At 42.3% G+C, this 20,324-nt stretch overlaps 1 protein-coding gene across 1 annotated transcript in view; it reads left to right on the plus strand.

Moving 5' to 3' along the window:
- sec16b (SEC16 homolog B, endoplasmic reticulum export factor) overlaps positions 1 to 9,926 on the plus strand; it is a 30,468-nt gene extending 20,542 nt beyond the window's left edge. The window contains exons 17-26 of the mRNA XM_029648546.1: positions 3,679 to 3,784; positions 4,015 to 4,152; positions 4,915 to 5,034; positions 5,550 to 5,634; positions 6,034 to 6,321; positions 6,517 to 6,545; positions 6,844 to 7,023; positions 7,378 to 7,482; positions 8,952 to 9,063; positions 9,518 to 9,926. Of these exons, the coding sequence (XP_029504406.1) occupies positions 3,679 to 3,784; positions 4,015 to 4,152; positions 4,915 to 5,034; positions 5,550 to 5,634; positions 6,034 to 6,321; positions 6,517 to 6,545; positions 6,844 to 7,023; positions 7,378 to 7,482; positions 8,952 to 9,063; positions 9,518 to 9,525 (1,171 nt within the window). The 3' untranslated portion in view covers positions 9,526 to 9,926. The remainder of the gene's footprint in view (positions 1 to 3,678; positions 3,785 to 4,014; positions 4,153 to 4,914; positions 5,035 to 5,549; positions 5,635 to 6,033; positions 6,322 to 6,516; positions 6,546 to 6,843; positions 7,024 to 7,377; positions 7,483 to 8,951; positions 9,064 to 9,517) is intronic.
- Positions 9,927 to 20,324: the final 10,398 nt, after the last annotated feature.

Below are 20,324 nucleotides of genomic sequence, written 5' to 3' on the forward strand. Positions count from 1 at the left end.
GGGGATGTTTTTCAGCGGCAGGGACTGGGAGACTAGTCAGGATCGAGGCAAAGTTTAACGGAGCAAAGTACAAAGAGATTCTTAATAAAAACCTGCTCCAGAGCGCTCAGGACCTCAGTCTGGGGCGAAAGTTCACCTTCCAATAGGACAATGACCCGATGCACACAGCCAAGACAACGCAGGAGTAACAAGCCTCTGAATGTCCTTGAGTGGCCTAGCCAGAGCCCGGACTTGAACCCTATCTAACATCTCTATAGAGACCTGAAAATAGCTGTGCAGCGAGACCCATCCAACCTGACAAAGCTTGAGAGGATCTGCAGAGAAGAATTGAAGACTCTCCAAGTACAGGTGTGCCAAGCTTTTAGCGTCATACCCAAGAAGACTTGAGGCTGTAATCGCTTACAAAGGTGCTTCAACAAAGCTCTGAGTAAAGGGTCTGAATACTTATGTAAATGTGGTATTTCAGTTTTTTTTTATATATAATAAATTTGCAAACATTTCTACTAATTTGTTTTTGCTTTGTCATTATGCGGTATGGTGAGTAGATTGATGAGGGGGAAAAACAATTTAATAAATGTTAGAATAAGGCTGTAACATAACAAAATGTGGAAACCCTGAGTTAATAGACCAATAGGAAAGAGTTCTAAACCTTTCTGTCAACAGCTAGGGTTCAGTTTTCCCCTCCCCTCTCAGACCACTCCCAGACAGTCATATCAAAATTCTTGCTTGAGAAATTTCTCCTTGCTAATAAGCAATTTCTGTTTGTTTTGAATGAAAATGCTAAAAACTAATCACAGTAAGGTAGTTAATTGTTACCCAGAAATCATTTGATATTGAGATTAACACGGTTTTAAAGTAACTGTCTAGTGTTTCCAGATTTCTATTAAATATTACTTATAATTAATAAAAATATGAGTGAAATAGTTTAGCTTACAAACGTTTTTAATTAAGTATGTTAAAAAGCAGCTTTTCTGTGTTGGAATGGTGTGGGCGTACCCCGACAACAGAATGGTGTGGGCGTAGCCCAATAACAGAATGGTGTGAGCGTAACCCAATAACAGAATGGTGTGGGCGTAGTCCAACAACAGAATGGTGTGGGCGTACCCCAACAACAGAATGGTGTGGGCATACCCCAACAACAGAATGGTGTGGGCGTAGCCCAATAACAGAATGGTGTGAGCGTAACCCAATAACAGAATGGTGTGGGCGTAGTCCAACAACAGAATGGTGTGGGCGTAGCCCAATAACAGAATGGTGTGAGCGTAACCCAATAACAGAATGGTGTGGGCGTACCCCAACAACAGAATGGTGTGGGCATACCCCAACAACAGAATGGTGTGGGCGTAGCCCAATAACAGAATGGTGTGAGCGTAACCCAATAACAGAATGGTGTGGGCGTAGTCCAATAACAGAATGGTGTGGGCATAGCCCAATAACAGAATGGTGTGAGTGTAACCCAATAACAGAATGGTGTGGGCGTAACCCAATAACAGAATGGTGTGGGCGTAACCCAACAACAGAATGGTGTGGGCGTAACCCAACAACAGAATGGTGTGGGCGTAGCCCAACAACAGAATGGTGTGGGCATAACCCAACAACAGAATGGTGTGGGCGTAACCCAATAACAGAATGGTGTGGGCGTAGCCCAACAACAGAATGGTGTGGGCGTAACCCAACAACAGAATGGTGTGGGCGTAGCCCAACAACAGAATGGTGTGGGCGTAGCCCAACAACAGAATGGTGTGGGCGTAGCCCAACAACAGAATGGTGTGGGCGTAGTCCAATAACAGAATGGTGTGGGCGTAGCCCAACAACAGAATGGTGTGGGCGTAGCCCAACAACAGAATGGTGTGGGCGTAACCCAACAACAGAATGGTGTGGGCGTAGCCCAACAACAGAATGGTGTGGGCGTAACCCAACAACAGAATGGTGTGGGCGCCCAACAGCAGAATGGTGTGGCCAACAACAGAATGGTGTGAGCGTAGTCCAACAACAGAATGGTGTGAGCGTAGTCCAACAACAGAATGGTGTGGGCGTAGCCCAACAACAGAATGGTGTGGGCGTAGTCCAACAACAGAATGGTGTGGGCGTAACCCAACAACAGAATGGTGTGGGCGTAACCCAACAACAGAATGGTGTGGGCGTAGTCCAACAACAGAATGGTGTGGGCGTAACCCAACAACAGAATGGTGTGGGCGTAACCCAACAACAGAATGGTGTGGGCGTAGTCCAACAACAGAATGGTGTGGGCGTAGTCCAACAACAGAATGGTGTGGGCGTAACCCAACAACAGAATGGTGTGGGCGTAGCCCAATAACAGAATGGTGTGACCGTACCCCAACAACAGAATGGTGTGGGCGTAGCCCAATAACAGAATGGTGTGGGCGTAGCCCAATAACAGAATGGTGTGAGCGTAACCCAATAACAGAATGGTGTGGGCGTAACCCAATAACAGAATGGTGTGGGCGTAACCCAACAACAGAATGGTGTGGGCGTAACCCAATAACAGAATGGTGTGGGCGTAACCAAACAACAGAATGGTGTGGGCGTAACCCAACAACAGAATGGTGTGGGCGTAACCCAACAACAGAATGGTGTGGGCGTAGCCCAACAACAGAATGGTGTGGGCGTAACCCAACAACAGAATGGTGTGGGCGTAACCCAACAACAGAATGGTGTGGGCGTAGCCCAACAACAGAATGGTGTGGGCGTAGTCCAATAACAGAATGGTGTAGGCGTAGCCCAACAACAGAATGGTGTGGGCGTAGCCCAACAACAGAATGGTGTGGGCGTAGCCCAACAACAGAATGGTGTGGGCGTAACCCAACAACAGAATGGTGTGGGCGTAGCCCAACAACAGAATGGTGTGGGCGTAACCCAACAACAGAATGGTGTGGGCGTAGCCCAACAACAGAATGGTGTGAGCGTAGTCCAACAACAGAATGGTGTGGGCGTAGTCCAACAACAGAATGGTGTGGGCGTAGTCCAACAACAGAATGGTGTGGGCGTAGTCCAACAACAGAATGGTGTGGGCGTAACCCAACAAGAGAATGGTGTGGGCGTAGCCCAATAACAGAATGGTGTGACCGTACCCCAACAACAGAATGGTGTGGGCGTAGCCCAATAACAGAATGGTGTGGGCGTAGCCCAATAACAGAATGGTGTGAGCGTGACCCAATAACAGAATGGTGTGGGCGTAGCCCAATAACAGAATGGTGTGGGCGTAGCCCAATAACAGAATGGTGTGAGCGTAACCCAATAACAGAATGGTGTGGGCGTAGTCCAACAACAGAATGGTGTGGGCGTAGTCCAACAACAGAATGGTGTGGGCGTAGTCCAACAACAGAATGGTGTGGGCGTATACAGGTTCTTAAAATGACATGTTCTATGAGGAAACGGTGTTGTTGAGACAAGGTTGAGGTGGGATATTTGAAGTGGGTTTTTTTGTATTTTTTTTGTATGCTTTGGCCAAAAATACGAATATAGGACAAGTCAACAACATTATTTGGGTCTGAGTTAACAGAATATGGACTTTTAAAAGTGAGATTTTCACTGGACAGTTACTTTAAGACTTAGCCGGGAAGCTAGTAGCTAACAAGTAGTAGTAGTCCCAATGGTAACTTTTTAATGTTTAAAAACAACATCTGCTAAGAACTGAATGTATTTCCTCCCCTACAGTCTGCCATTCAAAGAGTTTGCTCAGAATTCTGCCATTCGGTGCACAGAGTTATTCGAGTACTGCCAGAGACTTGGAGATAAATTCTTCTGTATCCCCCCCTTCCAGGTAGTTTATATCATTTTTTTTGTGTTTTTTTATGACTAGTATGATTCGTCCATAATTTGCCAGATTTGGAACTCATAAGTCAATACAGAGTTTTGATTCCATCGGTATTTTGTTATTAAGCTTTATCTAGTCCAGGACACAGTGAAATTATGTTTAGCTTTTTCCATGTGGCTACCGTAGGTTGTGCTGTTGTGTTGTTGTCTTGTTATAACCTGTTGTGTCATTCCCAGGTGTATAAGTTCCTGTATGCGTGTCGTCTGCTGGATGCTGGGCTGGCATCCCAGGCCTTCCACTACTGTGAGGTGATAGGGATGTCTTTACTCAGACTGCAGGAGCCCAGCATGGTGCTGCTGGGGGAGCTTATCAAGGTAGAGCACTTTATCATGATACTCTGACATATAGTACTTTGGTGGTAGGTAGCCTAGCGGTTAAGAGCGTTGGGCCAGTAACCGAACGGTAGCTGGTTAGAATCCCTGAACTTACTAGGTGAAAAATCTGTCAATGTGCCGTTGAGCAAGGCACTTAACCATAATTGCTCTGCATAAGAGCGTCTGCCTATCTATGCACTTCCATACATACGATAAACACAGTCTGCAGGGAGAGCTTATAAAAGTAGCGTACTCTGACTTGTACTGTATGTATCATACTCACATTTTATGCCATATTGCATTCCTAGTGTCCAATCACTTCAGGGCCTGTGTTCATAAAGCATCTCAGAGTAGGAATGCTGATCTAGGATCAGTTTTCCCTTTTAGGTCATAATGAATACCATTACATGGGCAGGAACGACCTGAGCTCCCGAGTGGCGCAGTGTTCTAAGGCACTGCATCCCAGTGCAAGAGGTGTCACTTCAGTCCCTGGTTTGAATCAAGGCTGAATCACATCCGGATGTGATTGGGAGTCCCATAGGGTGGCGCACAATTGCCCCAGAGTTGTCTGGGTTTGGCCGGGGTAGGCCGTCCATTGTAAATAAGAATTTGTTCTTAACTAACTTGAACAAAAAGGACCTGTTGCAGAGGGTACCAGATTAGGCACTAATGTACAGTAGTGCCTTAAAAACACTGTGTGTGTGTGTGTGTGTGTGTTTGCTCAGCACTTTCCCTGTTTGTGTGTGTCTCCTCCCCTCCCAGCTGGCAGAGCGGCTGAAGCAGTGTGAGGGAATGGGACAGCTCAGTGACACAGCTGACGACAGGCCTGGACAGGAGCCTGACTGGCTACAGCAGCTGAGATACAGACAGCAGGGCATACAGGTGACCACACCACAATGCATCACCATTGTACTCATCATGTCTCTCTCTGTCACATTTTCACATGTTCCTCTGTTTGTGTTGGAGATGATTACCTATTTACTGGGTACAAACATCCTTGTATAGAGTAATACTTTGTTGTTGTTCACCTAAATTGGATATTAGCCTATAATCCACTGGTACTGGTAGGTTGTCAAGTGAGTGAAATTATGTCAGTTGGCACTTTTGTCAAGGTTGCTGAGGTGGTAAGTACTTACTATAGTCCAGCTGCAAGACTAGACTCAGGATTTTAACTTGCCTCAGTCAGCACAATGGTTGACCTTACATAGACACTGGTAACATTTTTATTACTACATTAGAATTCCTTTGTACCATTTAAATGATATATTTCAAACAATATCAGACCGTTTTAAATTATTATATTGGCTCATATGATCTTAATTGTGTATTTTTTTGTCTCTTCCAAAACATTCTCTACACATTATGATGCTATGGTTAAAACATATCTATTTGCTTAGATGGGGAGCAGTGGTTGTAGTGATGCATACCAGTCACCAGCAGACAGGAGTCCATTGGCCCATGAGGAGAGCAGAGTGTATTCAGGTAAACCTACAGTCCCAGATCATTATTTCAATGGACAATTAATAACAATTCATTGGACTCATATAGCACTTTTCCTGATGCTCAAAGCAGTTACATAGTAAGGGGGAACTCACTTCATCCACTTGGGTGATGTACGGACACCATTTGTGCCACATCCAGTATTTCTCTGCTCTGTGTCTGTGTCTGTATGGTGTGGTACCCTCTTATTCCACCTGGGGGGAGTGTCTCATGTATCAGAGTTGCATGATGACTCACCAGAGGGCTCGTCCTATCAACCAGTTGCACAGTGTTTGAACCATGTCCCAGGTCGAAAGTAGTGATTTAATAGGGACTGGGGTGCTATTTAGGACGCACTCCAGTGTTGTAATTTTTGTCTTCACTCCTTTGGTTTCTCTGTAGAATCAGACACCAGTGACCTTTCTGCAAGCGGAGATGACCAGGGACTGGATGCTAAATTCCTCTCCTACAAAGCAGCAGAAGAGCAACAACAACAGCACGTGCAGGCACAGCAGATCAACACCCAGCCTCTGCTGCCGGTCATGGCTTCTAACACTCAGCCTGCAGTGCCACTTGTGGTGGGAGGCCAGGACCACAGTTACCACTACACAGACACTGCCCAGCCTCCGCCTCAGCCTCAGTCTTCACCTCAGCATCCTACACTGGACTGTCCTCCTTCAGCAGGGGGAGGTGAGAAAATGGATGAAGGCCCTGGTTTTGATTGATCAAACATACTAGTGATTCAACCCTGTTTCTGGTGGTTTACAATGAAACATGCTCATTTAATGTAAATCCTTTTTACTAATTTTATGAATCTTCTTGCATGTTTCTGTTGTTAACTGTGAAATGAGGACCTCATGCTTTGATTTCATTGTATTGTTCTAGGGGCTGATCCTTCTGCTGGCCCAGGCATGGTGAGTGCCCAGGAGAGTTTTATTTGCTACCAAACATACATTACATGTATATACACGAACATACCCCCGTTTGGGGCATACAAATTTAATCTCTGTAAAGATTTCCAGTGATTTATTCCTGAGCACCTGCTGTTTCTGTCAGTGGTGCTGTATTTTATATGTAAAACATAAATAAACTAATTTAAAATTTAAAAATCGTTTGATAAATGTATTTGTGAGACTCAGATGAGGTCATGTGTCTTGTTTGTGTCCATCGAGATGTCAAATGACAGTCTGTATATCTGTCTGTCCTATGCAGATAGGGGTTCAAGTGAATGCTGGCATGATGCCGGTGGCAGAGTATGGTCAGCAGTATGGTCAGCACTACGGCCAGGAGAATGATTATGGAGATCAGCAGGCATGGCAGCAGGGAGGGCACCAGGCCACCATCACGCAGGAGGGCAAGGCCTCAGAGCCGGACAAAATCCAACCAAAACAGGTGGGTGGAGCCTGATGCCTGTCGTCATATCGACAGCATCAGATAAGAATCAGAGTTTGTTTTAATAAGCCTCTCTCTCTCTCTCTCTCTCTCTCTCTCTCTCTCTGTCTGTGTGTCCGTCTCTCTCTCTCTCTCTCTCTCTCTCTCTGTGTCTGTCTGTGTGTCCGTCTCTCTCTCTCTCTCTCTCTCTCTCTCTGTCTGTGTGTCCGTCTCTCTCTCTCTCTCTCTGTCTGTCTGTGTGTCCGTCTCTCTCTCTCTTTCACTCTCTCTCTCTCTCTCTCTCTGTCTGTCTGTGCGTCCGTCTCTCTCTCTTGCTCTCTCTCTGTGTCTCTGTGTGTGTCTGTGTCTGATCAGAGCATCAAGTCAGGGTGGTTTAGCGGCTGGTTCAAACACAAACCCAAAGAGGAGCAAAGTAAGGCGTCTCAGGATGCAGACTCAGCTGACCCAGTTCCCACTATGGTAAGGGTCAAGCAGACCTACTGTTAACTCTTAGCTAGCCGTTAGATGGGGGACATAACATCATGCGCTGTCAGGTCAGTGATCTCAAGTTTAGGTTTTGTAGTTTACCGTCCAACAAATGATGTCGATGGACATAATACAAATTTGATGATGAAGGGCAAGAAAATTATGAACTTGGTTGAAAACAATCTATTAAAATGAAAAGGATTCCTCAAATTAACCACTAAGGCAGTTTTGGCTATTATTATTATTATGATATTCAGAGAATTTGATCTCCTTGTACTTCTCATAAGACCCATTGGAGGTGGTGACGATGTTTAGTTTGAATGTAGACCCATTGAACCTTTTTAATGAAGGTTAGCCACTAGCTCTAAGTAGGGTATGGTATTTGCTGTCGGTCAACCACTAGCTCTAAGTAGGGTATGGTATTTGCTGTCGGTCAACCAACTCTTTCCAGTTTAATGGCAATGTTTGCAACACATTCTGCATAAATACGGTAGTTTAGCTATTTTGTTGTCCATAGCATCTGAATTGTACAACTACGATCCATAAGTTACAATGATACAATAACTATTTGTGTCATAAATGGTTTAACTACTACTTTCCTGAGAGCATTGTATCATGCAAGTTAGATTAAAACAGTGATTTTTAAAACTTGCTCTAAATATGCCAATAAGTCAAGTCACTAGTAATTTGAAGGATGTTATTGTTTTTTGTTATTAAGTGATAAAAGTATATTAAAATGTTTGAGACTAACTGGCTGATAAATTGTTGTAAGTTAAACATAGTTTTTAACAATTAAAAGTATAACCTACCAAGTGTCAAAGTAAAGCTTTTCAGAAACATCTTAAATTACATGATTACATAATCAGAAACAAGTAGCTTTCCTTGTGTCAATGACAGTAAACTCTCAAAACTCACCACGGAGAAGCTATTGAGTCTATGTATGCCCCTTAAACTGGAGGTTCGGAGAGATAAGCAAACCTAACGCATCCTAGTGCCGTAAAATGAATTCAGCGTAAGGTGGCTGACTTTCCAAGTGATGACCCCTTAGTACAGCTGTAGGATCTTACATTTACATTACATTTAAGTCATTTAGCAGACGCTCTTATCCAGAGCGACTTACAATCTTAATTTGATCACTCTTTTGTTGCAGATGAGCTTCGTCATTGATATAAATTCATTGAAAATCCGCACTAACACAGGTTAAATCAACAGTATTGCACTTTTAATTTAGCCTACTTTTGTCCAGCTAATAGCCTAACCACCGATCAAGCAACATTATGGACTAAACGTTAAAATCCTGTTGCTGCAGGATTATTTTGCTATGACAATACTGGTCAAATTAAGATCCTACATTTGAATCCTTAGTGCCCCTCGGTATGTATTCGTCGGTTACGTCATTATGCAATACTAGGTTAGTGGGTCTTGGGCGTTAAATGTAACATCATTTATGTGTATTTCCTCAGGAGACGCCTCCCACTTCCCTATTTTCTTTCCCTCCCACTACCAACATCCCTGCAGCCAATTGTCCTACCCAGCCTGCATCTACTGGTATCAACACCTTTTCTCGGAAAGCGGGTGAATAACCGGCCCGGAATGCATTGGACAACACATAGACTAACGTTTTTCTGTTTTTCTGCAACCACCCACCATACAGCATACACCTGTACACATACACAAATCATTAATGATAATAAAATATTTGTGGTGACTATTGATATTTAATGGATTACTGCATGTTGGAACTGCAGAAATGCATGAATAATGTGCCGAACAGTGTCCAATGCTGTCCAGAGTTGTGGACAGGAGGCTGCAAAGCTCACTTATCACTGTATCTAATTCTCCCGGAAGCCAATTTGGGTTGGTTTTCTCTTTCACCTACACTTTGATGAAGGCTCTATGCTGAAATATGTTGGGGACTTTACATTTTTTGAACTGCTCTATGCTCTGTAGATAAAGGCTTTTAAAATGTAAAACCCATCTGGAGAGCCTGGAACTTAGACTTTTCAAACAATTTTTTCCTGTTTTTCAGATTTTTAATTCCCCACTCCAGAGCGATGGTGATGTTTTTGTGGGATATTTGTAGTGCTCCCGATATATTGTTTCCTGTCGGGCTGCTCTTGAACCAGACATATTCATGCTGAATGACAACTGTATGCTTGTCTAGGCTAACATGAAGTGAGGAATTTTGACTGGTGCTTCTTTTGTAATGAAATACCCAACATGCTCTGGCATATAGTGATAGTGCTTCCATTGATAGTGTTAGTGCTTCGAGTGTTAGTGCCATTGAGTGATAGAGAACACCATTGAGTGATTGTCTGAACTTTGGTCTGCTGTAGAATCCTTTCAGTAGTCTTGAAACAACCGAATGAGTACAACAGAGAAATACAAATGGTTTATAACAATGCTTTTTTGTGAATATATTTTTCTCAATCAGAAAACAGTGCTCATGTGCTATTTGGCCTGAATGCTATTATATATGAGACATAACCTTGATATCTATGAGTATCCCTCCCTTTTATCATTATCTAAACTATAGATGAACTTGTTTAAACTTTGGTTTATAATGGTCATATTATTCACAAACAAGTTGTATATAACTTGTTGCTAAATCTTTGCTGCCCTTTGAGCTTTGAATCTGGAGCAAAGTATGCATTTCAACCATTGCACTACCCTGCATAACCCTGACAAACTCTGCAACACATACTGTAAAAAAAATCTTTAACCAAATCTAATAATACTTTTTAAGTACCATACATTCTGTCATTAGTCTAGATACGTTGCAGCCAAGGAAATGTTTTTCCTATGTCCAACATGAGTGTGATATTCACACACACTCTACACACACATACACTACCGTTCAAAAGTTTGGGGTCACTTAGAAATGTCCTTGTTTTTGAAAGAAGAGCACATTTTTTGTCCGTTAAAATAACATCAAATTGATCAGAAATACAGTGTACGTTGTTAATGTTGTAAATGACTATTGTAGCTGGAAACGGCAGATCTTTATGAATATCTACATAGGCGTACAGAGGCCCATTATCAGCAACCATCACTCCTGTGTTCCAATGGCACGTTGTGTTAGCTAATCCAAGTTATCATTATAAAAGGCTAATTGATCATTAGAAAACCATTTTGCAATTATGTTAGCACAGCTGCAAACTGTTGTTCTGAATAAAGAAGCAATACAATTGGCCTTCTTTAGTCTAGTTGAGTATCTGGAGTGTCAGCATTTGTGGGTTCGATTACAGGCTCAAAATGGCTAGAAACAAAGCTCTTTCTTCTGAAAACTGTCAAAACACCAGTCTCAACATCAACAGTGAAGAGGCGACTCCGGGATGCTGGCCTTCTAGGCAGTGTTCCTCTGTCCAGTGTCTGTGTTCTTTTGCCCATCTTTAATCTTTTATTTTTATTGGCCAGTCTGAGATATGGCTTTTTCTTTGCAACTCTGCCTAGAAGGTCAGCATCCCGGAGTTGCCTCTTCACTGTTGATGTTGAGACTGGTGGTTTGCGAGTACTATTTAATGAAGCTGCCAGTTGAGGACTTGTGAGGCATCTGTTTCTCAAACTAGACACAATAATGTGCTTGTCCTCTTGCTCAGTTGTGCACCGGGGCCTCCCACTCCTCTTTATATTCTGGTTAGAGACAGTTTGCGCTGTTCTGTGAAGGGAGTAGTACACAGCGTTGTACGAGATCTTGGCAATTTCTTGGTAATTTCTTGCATGGAATAGCCTTCATTTCTCAGAAGAATTCAGAAGAAAGATCTTTGCCATTTTGAGCCTGTAATCGAACCCACAAATGCTAATGCTCCAGATACTCAACTAGTCTAAAGAAGGCCAATTGTATTGCTTCTTTAATCAGAACAACAGTTTGCAGCTGTGCTAACATAATTACAAAAGGGTTTTCTAATGATAAATTAGTCTTTTAAAATTATAAACTTGGATTAGCTAACACAACGTGCCGTTGGAACACAGGAGTGATGGTTGCTGATAATGGTCCTCTGTACGCCTATGTAGATATTCCATAAAGAATCTGTCGTTTCCAGCTACAATAGTCATTTACAACATTAATAATGTCTACACTGTATTTCAGATCAATTTGATGTTATTTTAATGGACCAAAAAAGTGTTTTTCTTTTAAAAACAATAACATTTCTAAGTGACCCCAAACTTTTGAACGGTAGTGTATACATCTCATATACAATAAAGATCAATATCACTCAGGAATAACCCTGAACCGGAAGAGAAGCACAACAAAATCTACAGAAGGCCAGCATCCTGACCCCTTAAATGTCTGAACTGGGATTGTATGAATGTATGAACACTGTGCAGGACCCCAATGCCAACCAGGCCACAACCCACATATCTATTCTCAGATGCCCTTTCAGCCGGACAGTATTTTGACATCATGTGTTGAGTTGGTAGGCTACGCAGGCAGGCAGGGGGAGTGAGTGGGCTTTTAAGGGCTCAGTGTTCACTGAGATAACTTAACAGCTGAGATCTGGTTCCCCTGAGCTGACAGATGGGGAAATGGCCAGCATCGGACGCTGCAAAGTAGTGAAATTAGTAAAGTTGGTCAAGTAAATCTCACAAAAAATCTCAAGTCACAAGTAAAGGATCCAAGAAAAGTTATTTTTGGAGCAAGTCTCAGGTCTCATTGGTCATATTTTGCAGCTATATGCAACAATGACTCATGTTTAGATAGACCTACCTTTGTCTAATCATTGATTTCGAGTCACAAATTCATTTCAAATCCTAATGTCCAAGAAAAGTTATGTAGAAAAAGTCTCAAGTTGTGAATTGTAAGCTCAAATCAAGGCAAGTGCAAGTCCGAATGTTTTATGCCCCAAGTCTCAAGTTCTTGGTAATTCAGTATCTTCTAGACATTTGCGTTAACTCATGTGTAGTTACCAATGCATTTTATACATAAAATAACACTTTTACGACAAACTCCAATGAAAGCTTGTAAATTATGCTGTGTGATAAGTCAAGCTATCAATTTCTAGCTGTATACAGTATCTTTGGAAAGTATTCAGACCCCTTGACTTTTTCCACACTTTGTTACGTTACAGCCTTATTTTAACATGGATTCAATAAAAACAAATCCTCAGTAATCTACACACAAAACCCCATAAGGACAAAGTGAAAACAGTTTTTTAGAAATTGTTGCAAATTTTATTACAAATAAAAAACAGAAATACTTTATTTACATAAGTTTCAGACCCTTTGCTATGAGACTCGAACTTGAGCTCAGGTGCATTCCGTTTCCATTGATCATCCTTGAGATGTTTCTACACTTGATTGGAGTCCACCTGTGGTAAATTCAATTGATTGGACATGATTGGAAAGACACACACCATTCTATATAAGGTCCCACAGTTGACAGTGCATGTCAGAGCAAAAACCAAGCCTTGAAGTCGAAGGAATTGTCCCTAGAGCTCTGAGACAGGATTGGGTTGAGGTACAGATCTGGGGAAGGGTACCAAAAAATGTCTGCAGCATTGAAGGTCCCCAAGAACACCGTGGCCTCCATCATTCTTAAATGGAAGAAGTTTAGAACCACCAAGACTCATCCTAGAGCTGGCCGCCCAGCCAAACTGAGCAATTGGGGAGGTGACCAAGAACCAGATGGTCACTCTGACAGCGCTCTAAAGTTCCTCTGTGGAGATGAGAGAACCTTCCAGAAGGACAACCATCTCTGCAGCACTCCACCAATCAGGAATTTATGATAGAGTGGCCAGACGGAAGCTACTCCTCAGTAAAAGGCACATGACAGCCCACTTGGAGTTTGCCAAAAGGCACCTAAAGTCTCTCAGACCATGAGAAACAAGATTATCTGGTCTGATGAAACCAATATTGAACTCTTTGGCCTGAATGCCAAGCGCCATGTCTGGAGGAAATCTGGTACCATCCCTACAGTGAAGCATGGTGGTGGCAGCATCTCGCTGTGGGAATGTTTTTCAGCGGCAGGGACTGGGAGACTAGTCAAAATCGAGAGAAAGATGAACGGAGCAAAGTACAGAGAGATCCTTGATGAAAATCTGCTCCAGAGCGCTCAGGACCTCAGACTGGGGCGAAGGTTCACCTCCCAACAGGACAACGACCCTAAGCACGCATCCAAGACAATGCAGAAGTGGCTTCGGGACAAGTCTCTGAATGTCCTTGAGTGGTCCAGCCAGAGCCCGAACTTGAACCTGATCGAATATCTCTGGAGACACCTGAAAGTAGCTGTGCAGCAACACTCCCCATCCAACCTGACAGAGCTTGTGAGGATCTGCAGAGAAGAATGAGAGAAACTCCCCAAATACAGGTGTGCGAAGCTTGTATCATCCTACCCTCGAAGACTCAAGGCTGTCATCGCTGCCAAAGGTATTTCGACAAAGTACTGAGTAAAGGGTCTGAATACTTATGTAAATGTGATATTTCAGTTTTTTATTTGTTATAAATTAGCTAAAATCTCTACAACCCTGTTTTTGCTTTGTCATTATGGGGTATTGTGCGTAGATTGATGAGGGGAAAAAAACTATTTCATACATTTTGGAATAAGGTTAACAAAATGTGGAAAAATTCAAGTTGTCTGAATACTTTCCGAAGGCACTATATATTTTTATTCAGTAGGACCATATTATCTTAGGTGTCTCCGGTTGCATTAATTATTCTGATATCTTGACCTTGAAATGCCTTTATGTTGGTTATTGGCTGAAAGATTTGTGCCCTTTAGTTACTGCCTAGCTGCAAATTATAATTTGAAGTTTAATTCCAAGTAAATAGCTGATAATGCTAACACTGTATAGTGTAAAACATGTTATCAGTGTGATTATATGATAGTTGCTGGTTGAAAATAGATCTATACAGGAACTTCTTTTCAGCAGGTTCTGTATAGGTGGATGTTTTTCCCCTAGACGTCAAGATTGAGGCTGATTTTAAGACCATGGTCTATGGTTGTCTCTCAATTGTCAAACAATCTGTCCTCCTTGTCTGCTTACCTTCATCTGCACTGATTACTGTATAGTATATTACATTTTTAGATATACCCTATTGTCTTGTTGTTAAGATGAGTGCATTACTGTAAATTGATCTGGATGAGGACCTGCTATATGACATATATAAATGTACTTTTTGTGCAGATAATGCAATGTGTTAAATTCACAACTAAACAGGGACATGGAATAAACAGTTAAACAGACACAGGCCTACAAAACATTTATGGAAAAGTCTTGACAGGTGAAAGTTCATCATTAGGAAGGCTGTCTCCTTTCACCTGGTCAGTTCTTTCAGATGAGTGCAATGGAGTTGAGGAGAGGACAGAGTTTATAGGAAAGAAATTGAGAGTGAAAGAGAAAGAGCCTGTGATGTGTAATAACAGCCACCTCAACTTTACCTCAGCATCAGTTCTGTTATTTCACATGTCTGTTGTAATCCTGGTTACAGGGTAGATACTCTAGGTATTGTGTGTAGGACTGAACGTTTTTAATGAGTTTGTTTATAACTCACACTAAGGCATAGGTCAAGGCCCCCCTGAGAAATGTTCTGGTTACGTCAGACGTGGTGACGTGTCGTCAGGGAAGATTTCCCTTTGGTGACATTGGATGGTGCATAGTCGTGGGAGTAGTACAGGGTTGGGATATACTGTACCTCAATCAGGACACCATCCAAACCCTATTGATCAACTGGAGCCTGTATAATGAGGCCAAACAGCCAGGACCACAAGGGCAAACTTTTCCTTAGGGGTATGTGCCACAATATCAGCCAAAATATAAATCTGGCTCTGAGACAGTATGGCACATGTTAGGATTGAGGGGAAACTGTATTCTATAAAAAGCATGAGCTGACACACCCCAAAATATTTGTAAAGGTGCTGACTAACGGAGAATAAACTAGAGTACCAGTCAAAAGTATGGAGAATCTGACATCTAAAATATATTTGGATTTGTTTAACACTTTTTTGGTTACTACATGATTCCATATGTGTTACTTCATAGTTTTGATATCTTCACTATTATTCTACAATGTAGAAAATAGTACAAATAAAGAAAAGCCCTGGAATGAGTAGGTGTGTCCAAACTTTGGACTGGTACTGTATATAAAAATGAAGAAAGTCACACACTATAAACTGTATTCTGTGACACAGATACACATACCCATGTGGAACAGTCTGGCCCTGACCACATGGCCTACAAAACAGGTACCATTAACAGGATATTATTCTATAGAGGTAATCTAAACTAGCCTATCACTAGAAGGGATATACAATATGTATGATTATTTTCATTTTATTTCTCTCAGAGAACAATGCTTTGTCATTATATTTGTAAATGTAAGCAAATTATCAATGTTTTTTATTTAATTTAATCAGACAAGTATAGGCCCAGAAACCAATGTGAAAACATGTATTATATTTTATGGCCATAGTAATTTGTATATGGTTTGCTTAATACAGAAACTCATTCATTAAATCTCTTGGTTATACATTTACATACATTTAAGTCATTTAGCAGACGCTCTTATCCAGAGCGACTTACAAATTGGTGCGTTCACCTTATGACATCCAGTGGAACAGCCACTTTACAATAGTGCATCTAAATCTTTTAAGGGGGGTGAGAAGGATTACTTTATCCTATCCTAGGTATTCCTTAAAGAGGTGGGGTTTCAGGTGTCTCCGGAAGGTGGTGATTGACTCCGCTGTCCTGGCGTCGTGAGGGAGTTTGTTCCACCATTGGGGGGCCAGAGCAGCGAACAGTTTTGACTGGGCTGAGCGGGAACTGTACTTCCTCAGTGGTAGGGAGGCGAGCAGGCCAGAGGTGGATGAACGCAGTGCCCTTGTTTGGGTGTAGGGCCTGATCAGAGCCTGGAGGTACTGAGGTGCCGTTCCCCTCACAGCTCCGTAGGCAAGCACCATGGTCTTGTAGCGGATGCGAGCTTCAACTGGAAGCCAGTGGAGGGAGCGGAGGAGCGGGGTGACGTGAGAGAACTTGGGAAGGTTGAACACCAGACGGGCTGCGGCGTTCTGGATGAGTTGTAGGGGTTTAATGGCACAGGCAGGGAGCCCAGCCAAGTTGCAGTAATCCAGACGGGAGATGACAAGTGCCTGGATTAGGACCTGCGCCGCTTCCTGTGTGAGGCAGGGTCGTACTCTGCGGATGTTGTAGAGCATGAACCTACAGGAACGGGCCACCGCCTTGATGTTAGTTGAGAACGACAGGGTGTTGTCCAGGATCACGCCAAGGTTCTTAGCGCTCTGGGAGGAGGACACGATGGAGTTGTCAACCGTGATGGCGAGATCATGGAACGGGCAGTCCTTCCCCGGGAGGAAGAGCAGCTCCGTCTTGCCGAGGTTCAGCTTGAGGTGGTGATCCGTCATCCACACTGATATGTCTGCCAGACATGCAGAGATGCGATTCGCCACCTGGTCATCAGAAGGGGGAAAGGAGAAGAAAGGAGAAGATTAATTGTGTGTCGTCTGCATAGCAATGATAGGAGAGACCATGTGAGGTTATGACAGAGCCAAGAAATATTAATGTCACGACTGTTGAAAGAACTGGACCAAGGTGCAGCGTGGTTAGCGTACATATTATTTTATTTAGAAAAGACGCCGAACAAATTAAAACAAACCGTGAAGCTAAACGCTATGTGCCATAAACAAAGTCAACTTCCCACAAAGACAGGTAGCCCTTTCCCACCTAAGTATGGTTCTCAATCAGAGACAACGATAGACAGCTGTCCCTGATTGAGAATCCTACCAGGCCAAAACATAGAAATACAAATAATAGAACATAGAATACCCACCCCAAATCACACCCTGACCAAACCAAATAGAGACATAAAAAGGATCTCTAAGGTCAGGGCGTGACAATTAATTGACAAGTGTTTTAATTAACTTTGGTTTGATATACTTAAGTGTTATTAAATCATGTTACTATGTCTATTTTTGATAGACAATTATTTACCACTGTGTTTTACAGAAATATATTGCAGTTAAGGCCCAGTGAAACTGAATCTTGTGAAAATGTTAATTTACAGGGGAATAGCCCGTCCATAATTTAAATGTCATATGATGCCTTTTAAGCAGGAGTGAATAATTGTTCCAATTATGTCCCATCTCCTTTTACCATTAGTCAACACTCCTGGCTCTAGGGCTGGGAATAGTGACCCAGTGTCCAGCTAACGTGTTCAGGCCACCACCCGTTACACTGGCAGCGTCAGGATGTGTCCAAAATGAACACTATTCCCATTTTTCTACTTCAGTGCTACTTTACACTGATTGTACAAAACATTAGGAACACCTTCCTAATATTTAGTTGCACACCCCCCCTCAGAACAGCCTCACTTCATTGGGACATGGACTCTACAAGTTGTTGAAAGCGTTCCACATGATGCTGTCCCATGTTGACTCCAATGCTTCCCACAGTTGTGTCAAGCTGCCTGGATGTCCTTTGGGTGGGGGACCATTCTTGATGCACACGAGAAACTGTTGAGCGTGAAAAACCCAGCAGTGTTGCAGTTTTTAACACACTCAAAACGGTGCGCAAACCGGTGCACATGGCACCTTCTACCATACCCTGCTCAAAGGCACTTAAATATTTTGTCTTGCCCATTCACCCTCTGAATGGCACATTATACACAAACCATGTCTCAATTGTCTCAATACTTAAAAATCCGTAGCCCTTTTCTGCAGTCAAATGACCAAATCGCCCTCTAATGCCCTCATTGGTGGAATGTTGTTCAAATTTTTCATAATTTAAGCATCAATAAACATTATATATAAAAAACGGTTTTGTTATATTTCAGTCTTTTTGTGATGTACAGTAAGTGCAAACTCAACATTGAATACGTTTCAGCTCTATATCTGACATGGTAGAGGTGTCCTCTTTTTTTAAGCCCATAACCATGTGTGTGAGGTAACTTTGTTTCAAAGTAGATTTGAACTAGCCGACTGCAGTAAAGGGTTAACTTGTCTCCTCCCCTTCATCTACACTCATTGAAGTGTATTTAACAAGCGACATCAATAAGGGATCATAGACTAACCAGGTGAAAGCTATGTCATGGAAAGAGCAGGTGTTCCTAATGTTTTGTGCACATCAAGCTGCCTCACGCTACAGAAACAGGAGACAGGGACCTGCTCCTATGAGCTGTTTCAGCCCGCACAAACCAAGGCTTGTGCAATGCTACTGAGGCTACCAGTGTAATGGATTCCAGGACACGTTGGCTGGACACTGGGTCACTATTCTCAGCACTAGAGATAGGAAAGACAGCTGCTAGTAAGATTCCCTGCCAAGTCACCGGTCTGGACCACATCTCGACAGTGAAAACTATCCCTCATTCCTGATTGTGTTGTTTCGCGTCACCCTAAAGAAGGCGTGGCGAAACGTGACTTTTTAAATAAACTGATATAAAGTGGCCTACATGTGCTGGATGGTGTAGTGTTGTCTCCATGTTTTAAAGGGGGGGGACACTGACTAAATGCAATCCTCTGATGTCACGTGGGAGTATTTCATGGATAAACAAATAAGATGGCAATGGTGCTGGTAATTCTAAAGTAAGTTCCACAATGGAAAATGTATAACACACTTATGAATTTTTTAAAAATTACTATGAAAAAGTTATTCAGAATTTATAAAATTCTAATATGATTTTTCTTTCTTTTTTCTTTGTCATCTTTATTTTCAGGGTCTTGTAGGGTGAAATAAATGTACAGGTAACAGCTGAAATAAACAAATGCCAACAATTAAGTGTCCTAAAGGTCCAATGCAGCTGTTTTTATTTAAATATCTAATCATTTCTGGGTAACAATTAAGTACCTTACTGTGATTGTTTTCAATTAAAATGGTCAAAAAGAAACAAAAATAGGTTTTTAGCAAAGAGAAATTTCTCAAGCAAGAATGTTGCTAGGACTGTCTGGGAGTGGTCTGAGTGGGAAGGGGAAACTGACAACTAGCTGCTATTGGCAAAGAGGTTTGTAACTCTCTTTCTTAATGGTCTATTAACTAATTTACCACCTGGCAATGTTACTCGGCAGGCCAAAACGCCATCCCATTAAAGCAAGCTGTAATTTCAGGCAGTCTTTTCAAACAGCTCTTACACTAAAGGGGCATTATCATAATGCTCACAATTTCACAGTATTATTCCAACCTCATAATGTGGAAATATATATATATATATATATATATATATATACAGTGGGGAGAACAAGTATTTGATACACTGCCGATTTTGCAGGTTTTCCTACTTACTAAGCATGTAGATGTCTGTCATTTTTATCGTAGGTACACTTCAACTGTGAGAGACGGAATCTAAAACAAAAATCCAGAAAATCACATTGTATGATTTTTAAGTAATTCATTTGCAATTTATTGCATGACATAAGTATTTGATCACCTACCAACCAGTAAGAATTCCGGCTCTCACAGACCTGTTAGTTTTTCTTTAAGAAGCCCACTTGTTCTCCACTCATTACCTGTATTAACTGCACCTGTTTGAACTCATTACCTGTATAAAAGACACCTGTCCACACACTCAATCAAACAGACTCCAACCTCTCCACAATGGCCAAGACCAGAGAGCTGTGTAAGGACATCAGGGATAAAATTATAGACCTACACAAGGCTGGGATGGGCTACAGAACAATAGGCAAGCAGCTTGGTGAGAAGGCAACAACTGTTGGCGCAATTATTAGAAAATGGAAGAAGTTCAAGATGACGGTCCATCAGCCTCGGTCTGGGGCTCCATGCAATATCTCACCTCATGGGGCAGCAATGATCATGAGGAAGGTGAGGGATCAGCCCAGAACTACACGGCAGGACCTGGTCAATGACCTGAAGAGAGCTGGAACCACAGTCTCA

This window comes from Oncorhynchus nerka, linkage group LG24, assembly GCF_034236695.1.
Source record: "Oncorhynchus nerka isolate Pitt River linkage group LG24, Oner_Uvic_2.0, whole genome shotgun sequence".
In the NCBI taxonomy this organism is placed as follows: domain Eukaryota; kingdom Metazoa; phylum Chordata; class Actinopteri; order Salmoniformes; family Salmonidae; genus Oncorhynchus; species Oncorhynchus nerka.